General features: G+C 35.8%; 1 protein-coding gene across 2 annotated transcripts in view; it reads right to left on the reverse strand.

The window, feature by feature from the left end:
* The window catches only part of GRIA1 (glutamate ionotropic receptor AMPA type subunit 1), a 352588-nt gene that overhangs the window by 157296 nt on the left and 180319 nt on the right, over positions 1 to 14973 (reverse strand). For both annotated transcript variants that reach the window (XM_074212568.1, XM_074212569.1), the window contains exon 5: positions 5039 to 5092. In XM_074212568.1, the coding sequence (XP_074068669.1) occupies positions 5039 to 5092 (54 nt within the window). The remainder of the gene's footprint in view (positions 1 to 5038; positions 5093 to 14973) is intronic.

Here is a 14973-nt window from a genome sequence, read left to right on the forward strand (position 1 = left end):
ATGGATAACTATGAGGAAAGAAGCAATTCCAGTGGTAAATGGGAACTGAACAAACTACCTTGGTAATAAGAGAAACTCTGGGGAAATAGTAGCCCATATGTTGACATGTGGGCTTCAACCCCTATTCAGTAGCTCTTAGGATATTGTTTATTGGTCATAGTTTACTGCTGATTGAGGCTTATCACCAGGCTACTACTCCTACAGAAAGGGAAATAAAGTGATCATCTCTGAGGTTTGATTTCAAGGCAGCTCTAAACTTCTCTATGGGCCTATTATTGTGCTTAGAATTCTACCATTAAAGGTTTATTTCCTTGAAGCAAGATATGCAATTCCCAGGAGGCCCCATTTATTTAAAATTCAAGCATTCTAAACTGAGCATTATAATATCAATAAGAGCTAACATTTTAGAGCACTTTCCTACTATTTTCCTCTATTTTTATTATGAACTTTAACACTCATCAACAAATTATTTTCCTTTATACAAAGCATGTTCTTAACAACTTTTTAAGGTAGATGGTATCATAATTTTTTAAGTTCAATTCATCAATGAGGAAACAAATGATCAGAATAGTTAAATGACTGACCCAGAGTCAGTTAATGACTAAGCTGGAATGATGGCAACAAATAGAGGGAAAAGGAATGTCATATCAGTGGGTTGGAAGATCTGGGTCTAAGTTGGGAATTGTTATAAAAGAACTACTTTGCAAATATTAATGCATTAATTATATATAAGCCATCATCATTGATATATATACATATATATGTATATATATATGTATATATATATACATATATATGTATATAGGAAATTTTAGTCAAGGGGTTTTCTCTCAAGGTGCAGATCACCAATCACTTTACAATCCTAGACTGACACAATTAGTAGCAATTTCCTGCTACTTATTTCCAAGAGGAGTTGAGAGACACAGATTTACACTTCCTATCCCCAGGTATCCAGTCTATCTGACTGAAGTGCCAAGGAAGCTCAGAAAACATTCACTTAAGAATCAAAGAGTCAAGATGCTTCTATGTACTGAGAAAGCCTTCATCTCCCATCCTCCATTTCTCTGGGTTTAAACCTTTAAATCCATCATGTACTCTGTTGCTGCAGAATGAGGGGGTGGTTTTTAGTCACCATAGCACTCTCCTGTCCATTCCCTTATTATAAACTCCATATAGTTGCTTACAGGTTTATCTGTTGCTATTAATGTTAAGTTCCACACACTAATGTATTATCCACTCACTGCATAACTCTCAGGGATATGCAGTAAATGTTTAACAAGTGGCTTTCCAGAAAAGTAAAAAAGTATTCAAGATACTTAAGATTAATCAGTATTATTAATATTTTTACTACCACTTTCTTAAATTTAGATAATTAACAAAACAATGAATAAAAGACTAGTCTTTATCATTTGCTGATTTCTGAGGCATAAATGCTCAAATTGTAATTTTAATAAGTGACTCTCAGGACCTGGTTTGAGCTGACTGGCTTTAACTTACATCCAAATCTGTGATGCTCCTGATGTGATAACATTAAGTCACTCTAACTTTTGTTCAATGGCTCCTAGGAAACTGCTATCAGAATTCTGTTAACTCTGTCAATATTTCATATCCTGGGACACAAGAATACTCAAGGGACTTGGAAAGTGCTTCAGATAATTCTATCCAGGTTTAGGAGTTCTAAACATTGAGATGCCTTTACTATTCCTAAATCCTGTGTTCTTGGTGCTGAAAGCTTTGGGGAAAAACTGCTATGTGATCCAGGACACACTTTCTCAGGGACCTATAATAAACAACCCATGGAATGTAAACTCAGACAAATAGCAAAACTCTCCCTAGAACATTAGATCCTTACAGCTTCACTGCTCTACCTTGACAAAGTCCCACTTGAATCTCTTTCTTTTTCCTCTAAGGAAATCATCTTTGCTACAAGAATATAGTGGGAACCAACAAATAAACCCCAATTCTCCTTGTTTTATATGTTGACCTCAGGCAACATTGATATGGGAGAGAGATCAGTGCTCTTTTCTGGGACCCTAAGCCACAGTTGAAACCTTATCCATCTCACAGTCCATTGGTTTTTAGATTCTTAACTGATTATATTTGGTTGGCAATTTCTATCAAGCTCTTACTGAAAGTTTGTTACCAGGCTGGAAGAATGTGCTGTTTTTGTAGGAAATTGGCCTAAAGTGAAGCCTTGCATACTAAGGGTCTTAACTTTCCAAGGGGATCAAATTATAGGTTGAAATTTCCTAGGCAATCACTATCACCACACTGACCCTGGGATTATGTTGTTCACCTGTCTATTCTCTGTTGTCACTGTCATCCTCATAGATATTTCCCTAGTTCAAGTACCTTCTTTTACAGTTCAAATCAAAGACCTTCTCTATGCAAGGCAATGGGTACTATATGTCAACACAATACCAAGGCTCAGTGTGTTTATATTTCTAGAGTTTATTTAAAAGGGTTAAAACATAAACTTTAACAAATTTTTTACACAAAGGCACCTATATGTATATATGCAATGTTAAATTTTATTTAACCTCCTTATACATTAATCCCTGGCCTAAATATGTGATCTTCTCATCTAGGTTCTTCTAGACCCTAGTGGCTAGACATTTGTTAGAATTTGTAGTATCCTTCCTATCCCTCCCTTTAAGGAAGGAAAAAACCTAGATCCCTTTCACAGTGTACAAAAAAAGTAAATAATGTGATAAGGATTCAACTCTTCATGGGGTGTGGGGATGCTACTTGTGTTAAAATTAGAATTCCATATCAAAATGTACATACCCTTTGATCCAGCAATACCACTACTGGTTCTATACCATGAAGAGATCATGAAAACGGATAAAAACATCACTTGTACAAAAATACTCATAGTAGCCTTGTTTGTTGAGGCAAAGAGTTGGAAATTAAGTGAATGTCCTTCAATTGGAGAATGGCTTAGCAAAATGTGGTATATGTATGTGATGGAATACCATTGTTCTATTAGAAACCAGGAGGGATGGGAATTCAGGGAAACTTGGAAGGATTTGCAGGAACTGATGATGAGCAAGATGAGCAGAACCAGAAGAACAGTGTACACCCTAACAGCAACATGGGGGTGATGGTCAATCTTAATGGGCTTGCTCATTCCATCAGTGCATCATTCAGACACAATTTTGGGGTATCTGTGATAGAGAACATGATCTGTATCCAGAGAAAAAATTGTGGAGTTTGAACAAAGACCAAAGACTATTACCTTAAAAAAAAGAAAATAAAGGTATCATTCCATATAACCAGAAAGGATTCTGACTCAGATCTGTCCAGGTTAGAAAGAACAAAGCTTTGAGATCAGTTCTTCCTGATCATTCCATTGCCAAGTTTCCCTCATTTACTGCCCCCCAAACTGGGAAAGATCATGACCATTGAGAAGGCTTAAAAAACAAAACAAAATTAGACCTATATTCTCACTGGTGTAAGAAGGACCTTGTGACCTATAGTGTTAGAGAGAGGCCTAGGACACTGAGAGAATGTAACTTGTCCAGGGTCACACAGCTAGTGTGTATAAAAGGCAGCCTTCAACACAAGTCTATCCATTGTCTCTATTATGCTATATTACTTTTGTATCAAAGAGATACAGTTCAGTAAAGATAGTCCTTTCATCAACCTGAGTCTTAACAAATTGTGCCCCTACTACAACATAAGGGTCAAAAAGATACTACTCCATTTTTGTTCATTTAATAATTAAGTTCTCATTTTGCTTTATTTGACAAGGTGTAAGGAAGGGAATAGACATTTATATGGTGTCTACTCTGTACTAGGCCTCAAACACTTATTAGCAGTGTGACCCTATGGGCAAGTCACTTAACCCTGTTTGCCTCAGGTTCTTATCTGGAAAATGGGCTGGAGAAGAAAACGACAACTTTTTCAGTATCTCTGCCAAGAAAACCTCAAATAGGGTCATAAAGAGCTGGACATGACTGAAACTCAGTAACAACTTGTACCAGGCACTGAGCTAAGCACTCTGTAATTTTATCTTATTTCATGTAATTTGATATGTTTATGAATATTAACAATCAATAAATCAACAAACAATTATTAAGAGGTTACACAGTGTTAAGTGCTGAGGATACAATAAAAAGCAAATATATATATATATATATATATATATATATATACAAACAATACAAAAAGGATGAATAGAAAATAATTAACACAGGGAAAGTGAGCATTTTATATTCGTAAGACAATTAGAAAAAATGCCTAGAAGTGAGAGATGGAATGTCCATCCAGGGGGACAGTGTCACTGGATTAAAGAGTATGGTAGCAGAGAACAAGCTATAAGAAGACTGGAGAGGTAGCGACTGAATGGAGGCAGGCAGACCCACCAGGAGGTCATTGCAATAGTCCAGGTGTGAGATGATGAGAGCTTGCTTTGGAGTGGTGACCATGTCAGGGGAGAGTATTTGAGAGATGCTGCAAAGGTGAAATTGATAGGTTTTTGTGACAGTGTGGAAGTAGGGAATGAGAGACAGTGAAGGAGTCCAAAATGATTCCTAGGTTGTGAACCCCAAGGATGGGGAAGATAGGCTGCCTTATAGTAAAAGGAAATAAAGGAGGGGGAGAGGGGTTAGAAGGAATTATAATGAATTCTGTTTTGGACATAATTTGAGATACCTAAAAGGCAGGTAGAAATTAGAATTTAGCAGAGAGATTGGGGTAAGATAGGTAGATTTGAGAATCATCAGAATAGAGACTGTAATTAGATCTATAGTGGTTGATGAGATGACCAAGTGAAGTGGTCATTTCCAGCCTCCAGGAATGGAGGCTGGAAATGAAATGGTTAATGAATACCCACATACCATTTCACTCTTCTTGAGGAATATTTGAGAAGAGAAAGTACTATTAGTAAGGTTACCTGTCACATCCATCTCAAGGGCTATTGTTGGTTCAGAGAGTCCACAAACTGGGATATCAGAGTTAGTACTTGAAAGGAAAGAGAATTGCAATTCATTTATACTCACAGAAACAAGTCACATGCCAATAGTGTCTAACTTACCAGGTTTGCCAGGATGTAGTGGTAGCCAATTCCATTCTTTTCCATTTTTATGATCTGTGATAGTAACAAAATAGAAATGGGATAAAGTCAGCATGTTTGTATTACAGCTATCCTGACTCAACACAGCTACTTTCTCCTATAGGGAACTTCCATGACCACTCCAGTGTTTTTTGTCTTACATGAATTCTTTCTTTTCTGAATCCTTCAGTACTTAACTTATCCATATTACTTGTCTTTAGCATCCAGAACATGCTTTCCACCTCTTGTATTTTTAGTTAACTTTAAATGTGTTATTTTTATTTTTTGTTAAGATTCTGGAAGGCAAGGTCTTCATATTGCTTCGTCTTTTTATCTCTAGCATCTGTTGGAGGTCCTCTGAACCTCTTTAAATCCTATATTTTAATACCTAACTCAGGTGCCATTTTCTTTTCTTCCTCCTTCCCACCCCCATATTGAAAATGCTATCACTACTCACAGGTTTGATTCTACTACTACTACTCAGCATAGGAGCTATGATCTGCATTGTTTCTGACCTAACTCAATTTTACCTTATTAGGCAACCTTTGGTTCTCTGTTCCTGGGCAGGGGGGCGGGGTTCTGTGTTGGTGCCAGACTTATTCTAGAAGATTCCTGATTGAGTTACACAACTTCAGCTCAGATCTCTTGAGTTCAAAAAATTCACCAGTCTCAGCTTCTCTGAGTGCACATATGCACCCCCATGCATGGTTTATCTTTTGTCCAATGACTATTTGCTCCATCTGTCCATCCATTCATCCAATCATCCATTCATATATTGAATCATAGAATCTCAGATTTGGGAGGAACCTCAGAGAATCTACATTATAATATTTTTTTTTCATGAAGCACCATACTTGTGTATGGTATTTATCCTTTCTTGCAACTTCCAGTTTGAAAGATGGAAAAATAAATTAGATAAGGCTGTCTGGTGATGGAACTTGAGTTGGGCTTTAAATGATTGGTAATATTTGAACACATAGAACTGGAAGGGAGAGCAGTCTTGGAACAAGGGGATAAGGAGCAAAGACACAAGTAGAAAACAAAATGACAGTGAGAGTTTGGTCACTTCTGGGACTCACTGTTCATTGTTTCTGCCTGGGCCCCAATCCTTCAAAAGGACTGTGGTAGAGAAGTATAGAATGATGAGGATATCCCTGGATATAATGTCCAGGATTAGAAGCCTTCTTCACCATAAAAACCCTCATATCTCCTGTTCCAATCAACCAAGGGGGCTCCACCTAGGAAAAACCATTGACAGAGCATTTTTGCACCAGCATTCTAATTTGGGTTTGCAGTTAATTTAATCTACATGATCTCCCTTCTTGGTACTTTTCATGTATTATAGCATGCCAATTTCCTTCTCTTTCCCTAACCCCTATGAATATGAGTCACCAATTGCTTAAACAAAGGTTCCTTTCTCCCCATCACCTTTGCTCTTATTCTCATCCAAGCCTGGTTTAATTCTTCACCATCCCTCACCCTTCTTTTCCCCCCTTTCCATAATACCTCCTGCAACACTTGCCTTATTATTAACAAACTCTTATTCACCCCAGAGATCATCAGCTCATACTCTTTCCATCTTCAACTGTTCCTGATGATACATCTTCCTTTTCCAATATTTTTATATTTATTGTTCCTTTTTCATATTCTACCCCCCCCCTTACCAAGAACTTGGTTTCAAATAGCATCTCTAACAATTATTTGTCAGAGTATTCTTTAGCAAATCATTTAACCTCCATAGTCTTCAGTTTCCTTATGTGTAAAATAAGGGGTTTGCTCTAGATGACCTCTGAGGTCTCTTTCAGTTTTTTATCTATGCTCTCCTTCTTGACAAGGTAGGCCAGCAAGAAAAGTCAGCAAACTCCTTGCTTACTGTAAATACTTTCAGATACTCTTGCCATGGTCACTTATCACATTTGAAGTTCACTTTCTCAGTCTGTATCACAATGTCCAGATTCTTCTTGTTGCAATCTATTAGATTCCAAACCATTTGTCTTCCTTTCTTTTATTTAATTACTTTTTAAAAAAATTAACAAGTCTTTATTTCCATTCCCTCCTCCCTACCTCCACTTTGAAGGAAAAAGAAAGAAAAACAAAATTCATAAAATATGCATAATCAAGAAAAGCAAATTCCCACATTGACCATGTCCAAAATGTGTGTCTCATTCCACACTTTAAGTTCATTATCTCTCAGTTAAGAGGTGGTTAGTTTTCTTTATCGTGCATTTTCTGGAATCCTAGTTGGTCATTGCACTGACCAGAGCTTTTAAGCCTTACAAAACTTTTTAACAAGACTGTTATTATTTTGTAAATTATTCTTCTGTTTCTGCCCATTTCAGTCTTTCTCAGTTCATGAAAATCTCTGAAGGTTTCTTTGAAACTATTCCTTTCATCATTTCTTACGGCGGAGTAGCATTTATCATGGTCATATATTATATTTTTTTTAGCCATTCTTCAATAGATGGAGACTTCCTACCTTTTAATTTCTAGTTAGTTCTTTGCTACTACAAAAGGTGCTACTATAACTATTTTTGTACATAATGGTCTTTTCCCTCTTTATTTTATCTATTTGGTGCATAGGCCTTATAGTTCTTAATGAATGCAATACCTAAATCACAGTCTTCCTCTTTATTCCTTAATATTATAAACATTCTTATTGTCTTCTTCAAACACATGACTGTCATGTTAATCAATCTTATTTCTTGCCTATGATTTCCATTTGCATTATTCATCAGCCATATACTTTAACCTTGACCAATAATACCAAGCTACTCTACATCCATGATCTTGGAATAGTATAGTACTTGATCACTAAACTGCTCATTAAGTGTTTCTTAAATAATCAATACATACTGTTTGACTCAATGATAAAAATAACAAAGCAAATCTTCCAAAGAAGTCAATAACAGAAAGAAAGATTTGAAATTTAAAAAATATTGATTGGGAATTTTGGATGTGACCAAGAATTGACAGTAAAATGGATGTCCATCAATAAGGGAATGACTGAACAATTTGTGATAAGTGAAAAATGGGATAGTCAGAGATGTCATAATAAATGATTAATTAAGAATTCAAAGAGGCTTGAGAAGTTTCTAAAAGAATGCAAATAAAAGCAAACAGAATCAGAGCAAAATGTATAGGATGATAAGTATAATGGAAAGAAAATTGGAAGACATCAGAACTCTAATCAATGAAGTTTCCAATTATGACTTCAGAGAACTGATAATGAAACATACTTCCCATCTATTGGCAAAAAATGGTGAATAATAACAGAATGAAGGATGTAATTTTATATGTGACCAATGTATTTAGTTGCTTTGTCTGACTATTTATTTAAGGCAGAAGGGGTTGGGGAGAACTAATTGTAGTCAGTGGGAAGTACCAGTGACATAACAAAAAATTAGCTTCAGTAAAACATCTGAAAAGGAAGATAAAAACATTCCTTTTACTAATGCAAACCAGCAAAACTCTAACTAGTTTTAGGTCCTATTGGGTTCATGGATAGAATTTAGGAGTTTGTTACCTTAGATGGGAAAAATGCATCTTTATTTTCACTAACCTGTAACTGAAATTTAACAATTCCTTCAAAAAACTCCCCCCAAATCAATAGTATGGAAATACAAGTAGTTAAGTGGGATAGAGTGTTGAACCTGGAGTCAGAAAGACTTATCTTTGTGAGTTCAATCAGGTCGCACACATTTACTAGCTATATGACCCTGGGCAAGTCACTTCCCCCGTTAGCCCTAGTTTCCTCATCTATGAAATGAGTTGCTGAAAACTGCAAATGGGTTCATGAAAAGCTGGACACAACTGAAAAGACTGACCAGCAACATTATGCAGAGAAGGCATCCATAAGTTTCCTGTCACAGGGGTTCATAAGACAGAAAAGATGTTGAATGTCTACCTTAGACACTTAATGATCACAGATAATATATGTTAGAGAGAGGACTTAATTCCAGATCTTTCTGATTCACAGAGCAGGTCTCTATCCACTATACAGGGCTGCCTCTCATAGAGCAGATATTACAATCCAAATTTTTCAAATGATAAAATTGAGATCCAGAGGATAGGTGTGATTAGTTTGAAGTTACACAGCCAGCAAGAGCCATAGTGTGCCTCAGGTCTCCTTAGGTACAGCTCTACAGCTCTTCCAAGCACATTACAATGTCTTTTTCTAGATCTTCAATAACCTATCCCAGAGTAGCAAAACTGTAACTTTAATCAGCAAGGACAGTAAAGAGTGTTTGACCAAGTCATCACAATTATGGAGGGAAGAAGAAAGGAGATAAGGATGTTCATTTGAAATTAATGTTATGCAAGGGAAAGAGTGCTTATCAGGGAATCAGCTCCAAGCTTGACCTCTAACCCACTGTGTGACCCAGGACAAGGGAAAAGGGGAAAGATGGAGGGAACAAGCATTTCCATAGTACCTACTATGTTTCAGACACTGTGCTAAGTGATTTAAGAATGTCTCACTTGATCCTCACAACTTTGTGAGGTAGGTATTATTCATATCCCCATTTTACTGCTGAGCAAACTGAGTCTAATAAAGGTTAAATGACTTGCCTAGCCACATAGCTAGTAGATAACTGGTCAAATTTGACTTCAGGTCTTCTTGACTCTAGGCCCCAGTGCTCAATCTACTATGCCACCTAGACAGATGCCTTCTCTAAGGCAGGTTCCTTTCTTGAAGTTTCAGTTTTTTTATCAGTTAAATGAAGAGGTTAAAATAAATTAGATAACTGACATTTATAACATGCTTAAAATTTCAGTTAGCATTTTAAATATATTTTCTCATTTGAGCTTCACAACATGCCCCTGAGGAAAGTAATGAAGGTATTGTTATCTTTTTTTTATTAATGAATAAATTGAGGCTCAAAGGTCTTTAAAATTGGTTCATAGCTGAGAAGTTTCAGAGGCAAGCTATAGGTCTTGGGTTTCTATACTCTAAGTTCAGGCCTATTCACTTTAGCATTTTGCCTCTCTAACTAGGTGATCCTTAAGGGGTTGTCTAATGCTAATGTCTTAGGATAACACCTTGCATTTGTACTCAACTTTATATTTAGCAAAACTTTCATTTCCAAGGTGTCATTGGATCCTCATCAAAAGCCCATGAGTTAAGTAGGGCAGTTGTTATTAAAGATGATGTAACCAAGACAGACAGGTAGGAATTTAGGCCAAGACTTTTGACAGGGGGGACATAATTTGATAATAATTCTGCAATCTGAAATACAAACACTTAATTTGGTTTTATTATGTTATTATAGAATCATATAATCATAGAATCTTAGAACTAGATTGCTGTTGTTCTCCATTCTCAAAGAGGACCATGACATTGGGAGGTAATGCCATGACATGCAAGTGAATTGAATTTAAATGAGGAAGGACTGATCCACATCTGGTCACTGGACTCAGATGACTCCATAGGAGAAAGTAAGTTTGATGATTTGGCATAGCTCTCCCTCACTTAAATTTAATTCATTTAATTCATAGTATCACCTCCTGGATGACATGGTCCTTTTTGAGAATGAAGGACAAACAAAAATTTATGTGAGGATTAGAAGAGACTCAATAGACTTTCTGGACCAATTTCCTAATTTTGCAGATCAGGAAACAGAGAGATGAACTAATAATAGTGTTAGCATAGATAGATCTTCAGACTTTAAGATAGACTAAACTGTGGGTTGAAGATGATTGTTCTGATTGTGTATCCTGGTTTTCTTATCTCTGTAAATGAAGGACCAAGGGATGTGGATATGTCTGAGTGAGTGTGTGTGTGTGTGTGTGTGTGTGTGTGTGTGTGTGTGTGTATTTTAGTGCATTTCAAATTCCATGAGTCTACAATACAACATGGAAATGAAAAAAAGCAATTTTAAACTTCAGTAAGAGAGACATAAAGCTTTGGGTCTAGTTCTGGGAGTCATATAGTTGGAAAGACTTCGACAAGTTGGGAAATATCAGTAGAAGAGTAGTCAGGTTGGTAATTGAGTGGAGATAATACTCAAGATTGGTTGAAGGAATTGAGCAATTTTAGTTTATGGAAAATATTCAGAGGATGTTAGTTATTTTCTAGTATTTAGAAAACTTGTATGAGGAAGAAGGGTTAGACTTGTTCTTCATAGCCATAACAAGAAGAGCCATAAGTTAAAGGTCATCAAAAAAATTGTCTCTGGAAGTGACAGAGGAAGATTTCAATTTGATGTAAGGAAAAACTTCCCTAATGGCAAGAACTAGCCATAAGTGCAATGGACTACCCCAAGAGGAAAGAGGATACCTCTCACTAGAGCTCTTTAAGTGAAGACTTGTTGGGGTCATTAAAAGGGGATTCATGTACAGGTAATGATCAGATTAAGTGGTCTCTGAGGACCTTCCCAATTTTCCTAATGCATTTATCTGTTCAAGGATTTGCTAGATACTGCTTGTACTAGCTTGAAAGAGTTAATTATTAAATTTTCAGTATATTTTAATCTTGAAAATGCTCCTCAAATAACGGTTTGATTTATTGCTTTGTTGATTTTCTACATATAACAATGTGATATGGAAAATGTTGGTAATGAAGATTAATCTTTGAAGCATGGTATACATACATTCTTCCCACATGGAAAATTGATGGCTGAACATTTACCAGTATACCCTTGAACCTATGTAACCATGAACAAATGGATTCACCTCTCTGGGACTCAGTCTCTACCTCTGTAAAATAGGGAGGTTAGACTAGGTGTACAAAATTAACCTCCTCCAAAATTCCCTGGTACAAAAGAGAACCAGATTAAAATGTAATTGAAAAATGTTTAGCAAATTAAATAAAAAAAATACAAAATAGTTAATGCTAAATTGTGGTTGTCTAAATCAATATGTAGCCATCAGGGATTCATTTCAATTTCAGTGTTGATTATATAATCCCTTACTAGAACTTCTAAGATCCCTTTCAATTTTGAGTTCTATGATTTTAAGTCTAAATTTTTAACTCTAAATTTTTTCCAGTTATTAGGGGTAAGTCTGGGGGTAGTAAGTCAGTTCTTTAGGAATTCAAGCTTTCGCTTCATTCTTCATTGGTAAAAAGGAAATAACCCCAATGTACTTAGCTCATAGGTTTTGTGAGAGAAGTGCCATGTAAATGGCACAGTATTATATGAAGGCAATGTTTTTATCCTTTTTATTGTTTTCTCTATAGCATATTGGCAAGATAGTATTCCAAATGTTAAATATCTGCTATGATATTCAATAAGGACCATCCATATTAGAAGACCAATTAATCCTTACAGAGGAGATGAATAAACCCTGGTTTTAGTTATGTGTGACTAGGGTAAAAAAATTCTGCTCTGGTCCCTCTATCTTCTCCTCAGCAAAATGGGGGAATAAAATTAATCCACAGCTTATCTCATCATTACCAAGAAAATGTAAATGTATATGAGACACACTTGAACTTTTCTTATAACTGAATAAATTTTCAGGGTTATTAAAATCCATACTCAGACATCTACTTAATTGGATGTATATGAATAGCAGCTCACACATTTTTTATAGGGGGATGATTAAATGCAGGAGTAAACAATAAATTCTCTGAAATAGAGGTTAAAAACTCTGAAATTTTAGCCCCAGGAATTCCAAACCTACTGGGATGAGAGTTTTATGGATAATTCCTTATAACTTCATCTTTTTGTCACATGGTTTGATGCAGTTTCTATACTGAGATATATTTATTGTAAATCTTCTAATAAACACAAAGCAATCAAATAAAAATATGCTTAGTGTGAAGCAGCACATTTTCCAGTGCGAAATCTCTCCTACATTCAGGTCCATTTTCTTTATCCCTCACTTAGCCTTCCCATCTCCATTTCTATTGGTGAAATTGAAAATGTTAGAAAACTAGATGCAAGAAATTTGTGTTATCTGGTCCTTAGTCAATGATTTATTGTGACCTCCTCTTGGGGACTTCTTTGCTATATCTCTAAGATAAAAAAATTTGGACTAGGAGACCTCTAAGGTCTTTTTTTTTACTTTGATATTCTACAGTCTTAGACAAACCCATTAACTGTTCTGAGCCTCTGTTTCCCCATCTGAAAAATGAGAATAATTATTCCCTTCCTGTCTATTAATGAAATTGTTATAAGCACTAATGAGATAATGAATGGGAAATGCCTTAAAGTATTATAGAAATCCAAGCTTTTAATATTGGACATGGTTTTAAAAAGTCCCAGATAAACATGATAGTTCCTAAAAAAATTAAGATTTGGAATTTAGTGACTGATCTAATTGACAAGTTTAACTGTTTATTTCAGAGGGAGTAGAATAAAGGTGAGATTAGTCATACTAACAGGAATTTTCTTATTTTCTAATCTATTATTCCATGTGATAGTACATCAGAAATTATATGTAAAATACTTTCTAAATTTAGATATGGTTTATAAATGTTAACTATTATTATTATTATTATTATTATTATTATTATTATTATTATTATTATTGTGATTATTGTGATTATTCTGTGAACTTCAAGGGACAAGAGCTATTAGTCCCATTTTATTGAGGAGCCATTTCAGGCCCAGAGAAGTATTCTATGCTCAGTGTGCTCATGGTCTGAGAGTGAGTTTGGGGACAGAGCTGGAAATAGATGTCAGGTCTCTTTGTTTCTAGTACAGGATGAGGCTCACCAGACCTCAGCTGCTTCCATATTCATGAGATTTCCTTTAGGACCTTAACCATGTGAGCTAGTGTGGCAGATTTTGTGATTGGTTTTTCTCTTTCCCACTTCCAGAAGATGATCTTTGCCAACCCATCTAGCTGTAGAGAATGAACAAGGACAATAATTATTCTGTGATGCTTGTTACAGTGTTGTCATTATAGCCTCCATTAAGCTTCATACAATCAGCATGATTAGCTCTCATATGAACTCACTTCTTTTCCAAGCTAGAATGTCAAAGCTTAGAATACAATATCCATGCTGGAGGACTCTGAGAGTACAGATGGACAGATCATTAGATCAATATTTCTTCATTTTTACAGGTGAGAAAATTGAGGTAGCTCAGTAGAACATTAGGCCTAGAGTTAGGAAGATCTAAGCTCAAATCAAGTCTCAGACACTTATTAGCTGTCTGACTCTGGGCACGTCATTTAACTTGGGTTTGACTTACTCTACTGGAGAGGGAAATGATAAGCCACTCTAATATAATTAGGAAGAAAATTTCATGGACAGTATGGTCCCAGGAATCACAAAGAGTAAGATGTGACTGAACACATGTGAATGACAAACTGAGGCACAGGGAGGGGATATGACTTGCCAAATGTCCTAAGCCTAATAAATGGGAACTGACACTACAACTTTGGTCTCCTTTCTACCCTTCCCCTACTTCTTCCCTGGAGTAGTGTCACTGATGTCACTAATGCCTCTAAAGTGAGAATAGAGAAGAAGAATACATCCAAGTTCTTAATACTTTCTAGCCCAAGTTAGTAAAGAAAACAAAAACAATTCCTTAATGTCAGTCCATCAATAAGCAATTATTAATTCCTACATTGTGGGCTAAGCACTCAATATTAGTGGGAATTGAGAATCTGGGACTGAAAAAGTAGAAAATTTGGAATAGGAAGAGGTGTGATGCTGATGCTTTTCCCACTTAAAAAAATGATCATAAAGGGGGAGAGAACCTTAGAGTTCATCTGTGACTTTCTTTGACATGCTAGGTAATTCCTATTCCCTTATTTGGCCTCAGTTTCTTCCCATGTAAAATGAGCTGATTGGACTAGATAATGTCTGTTGTTCTTGGTCACCCTCACATGATATATTTTATTCATGTTCAGAGTAGCTTTTGGTCATGGACTGCATGGGATTCAAGATTCTGAAGCAGAATGTTTCTAGGATTTTAATCCAATGCTCTTATTTTATATATAAGGAAGATGAAAGAAGGGCAAATGACTTG

This window comes from Macrotis lagotis, chromosome 1 (assembly GCF_037893015.1).
Source record: "Macrotis lagotis isolate mMagLag1 chromosome 1, bilby.v1.9.chrom.fasta, whole genome shotgun sequence".
Taxonomy (NCBI): domain Eukaryota; kingdom Metazoa; phylum Chordata; class Mammalia; order Peramelemorphia; family Peramelidae; genus Macrotis; species Macrotis lagotis.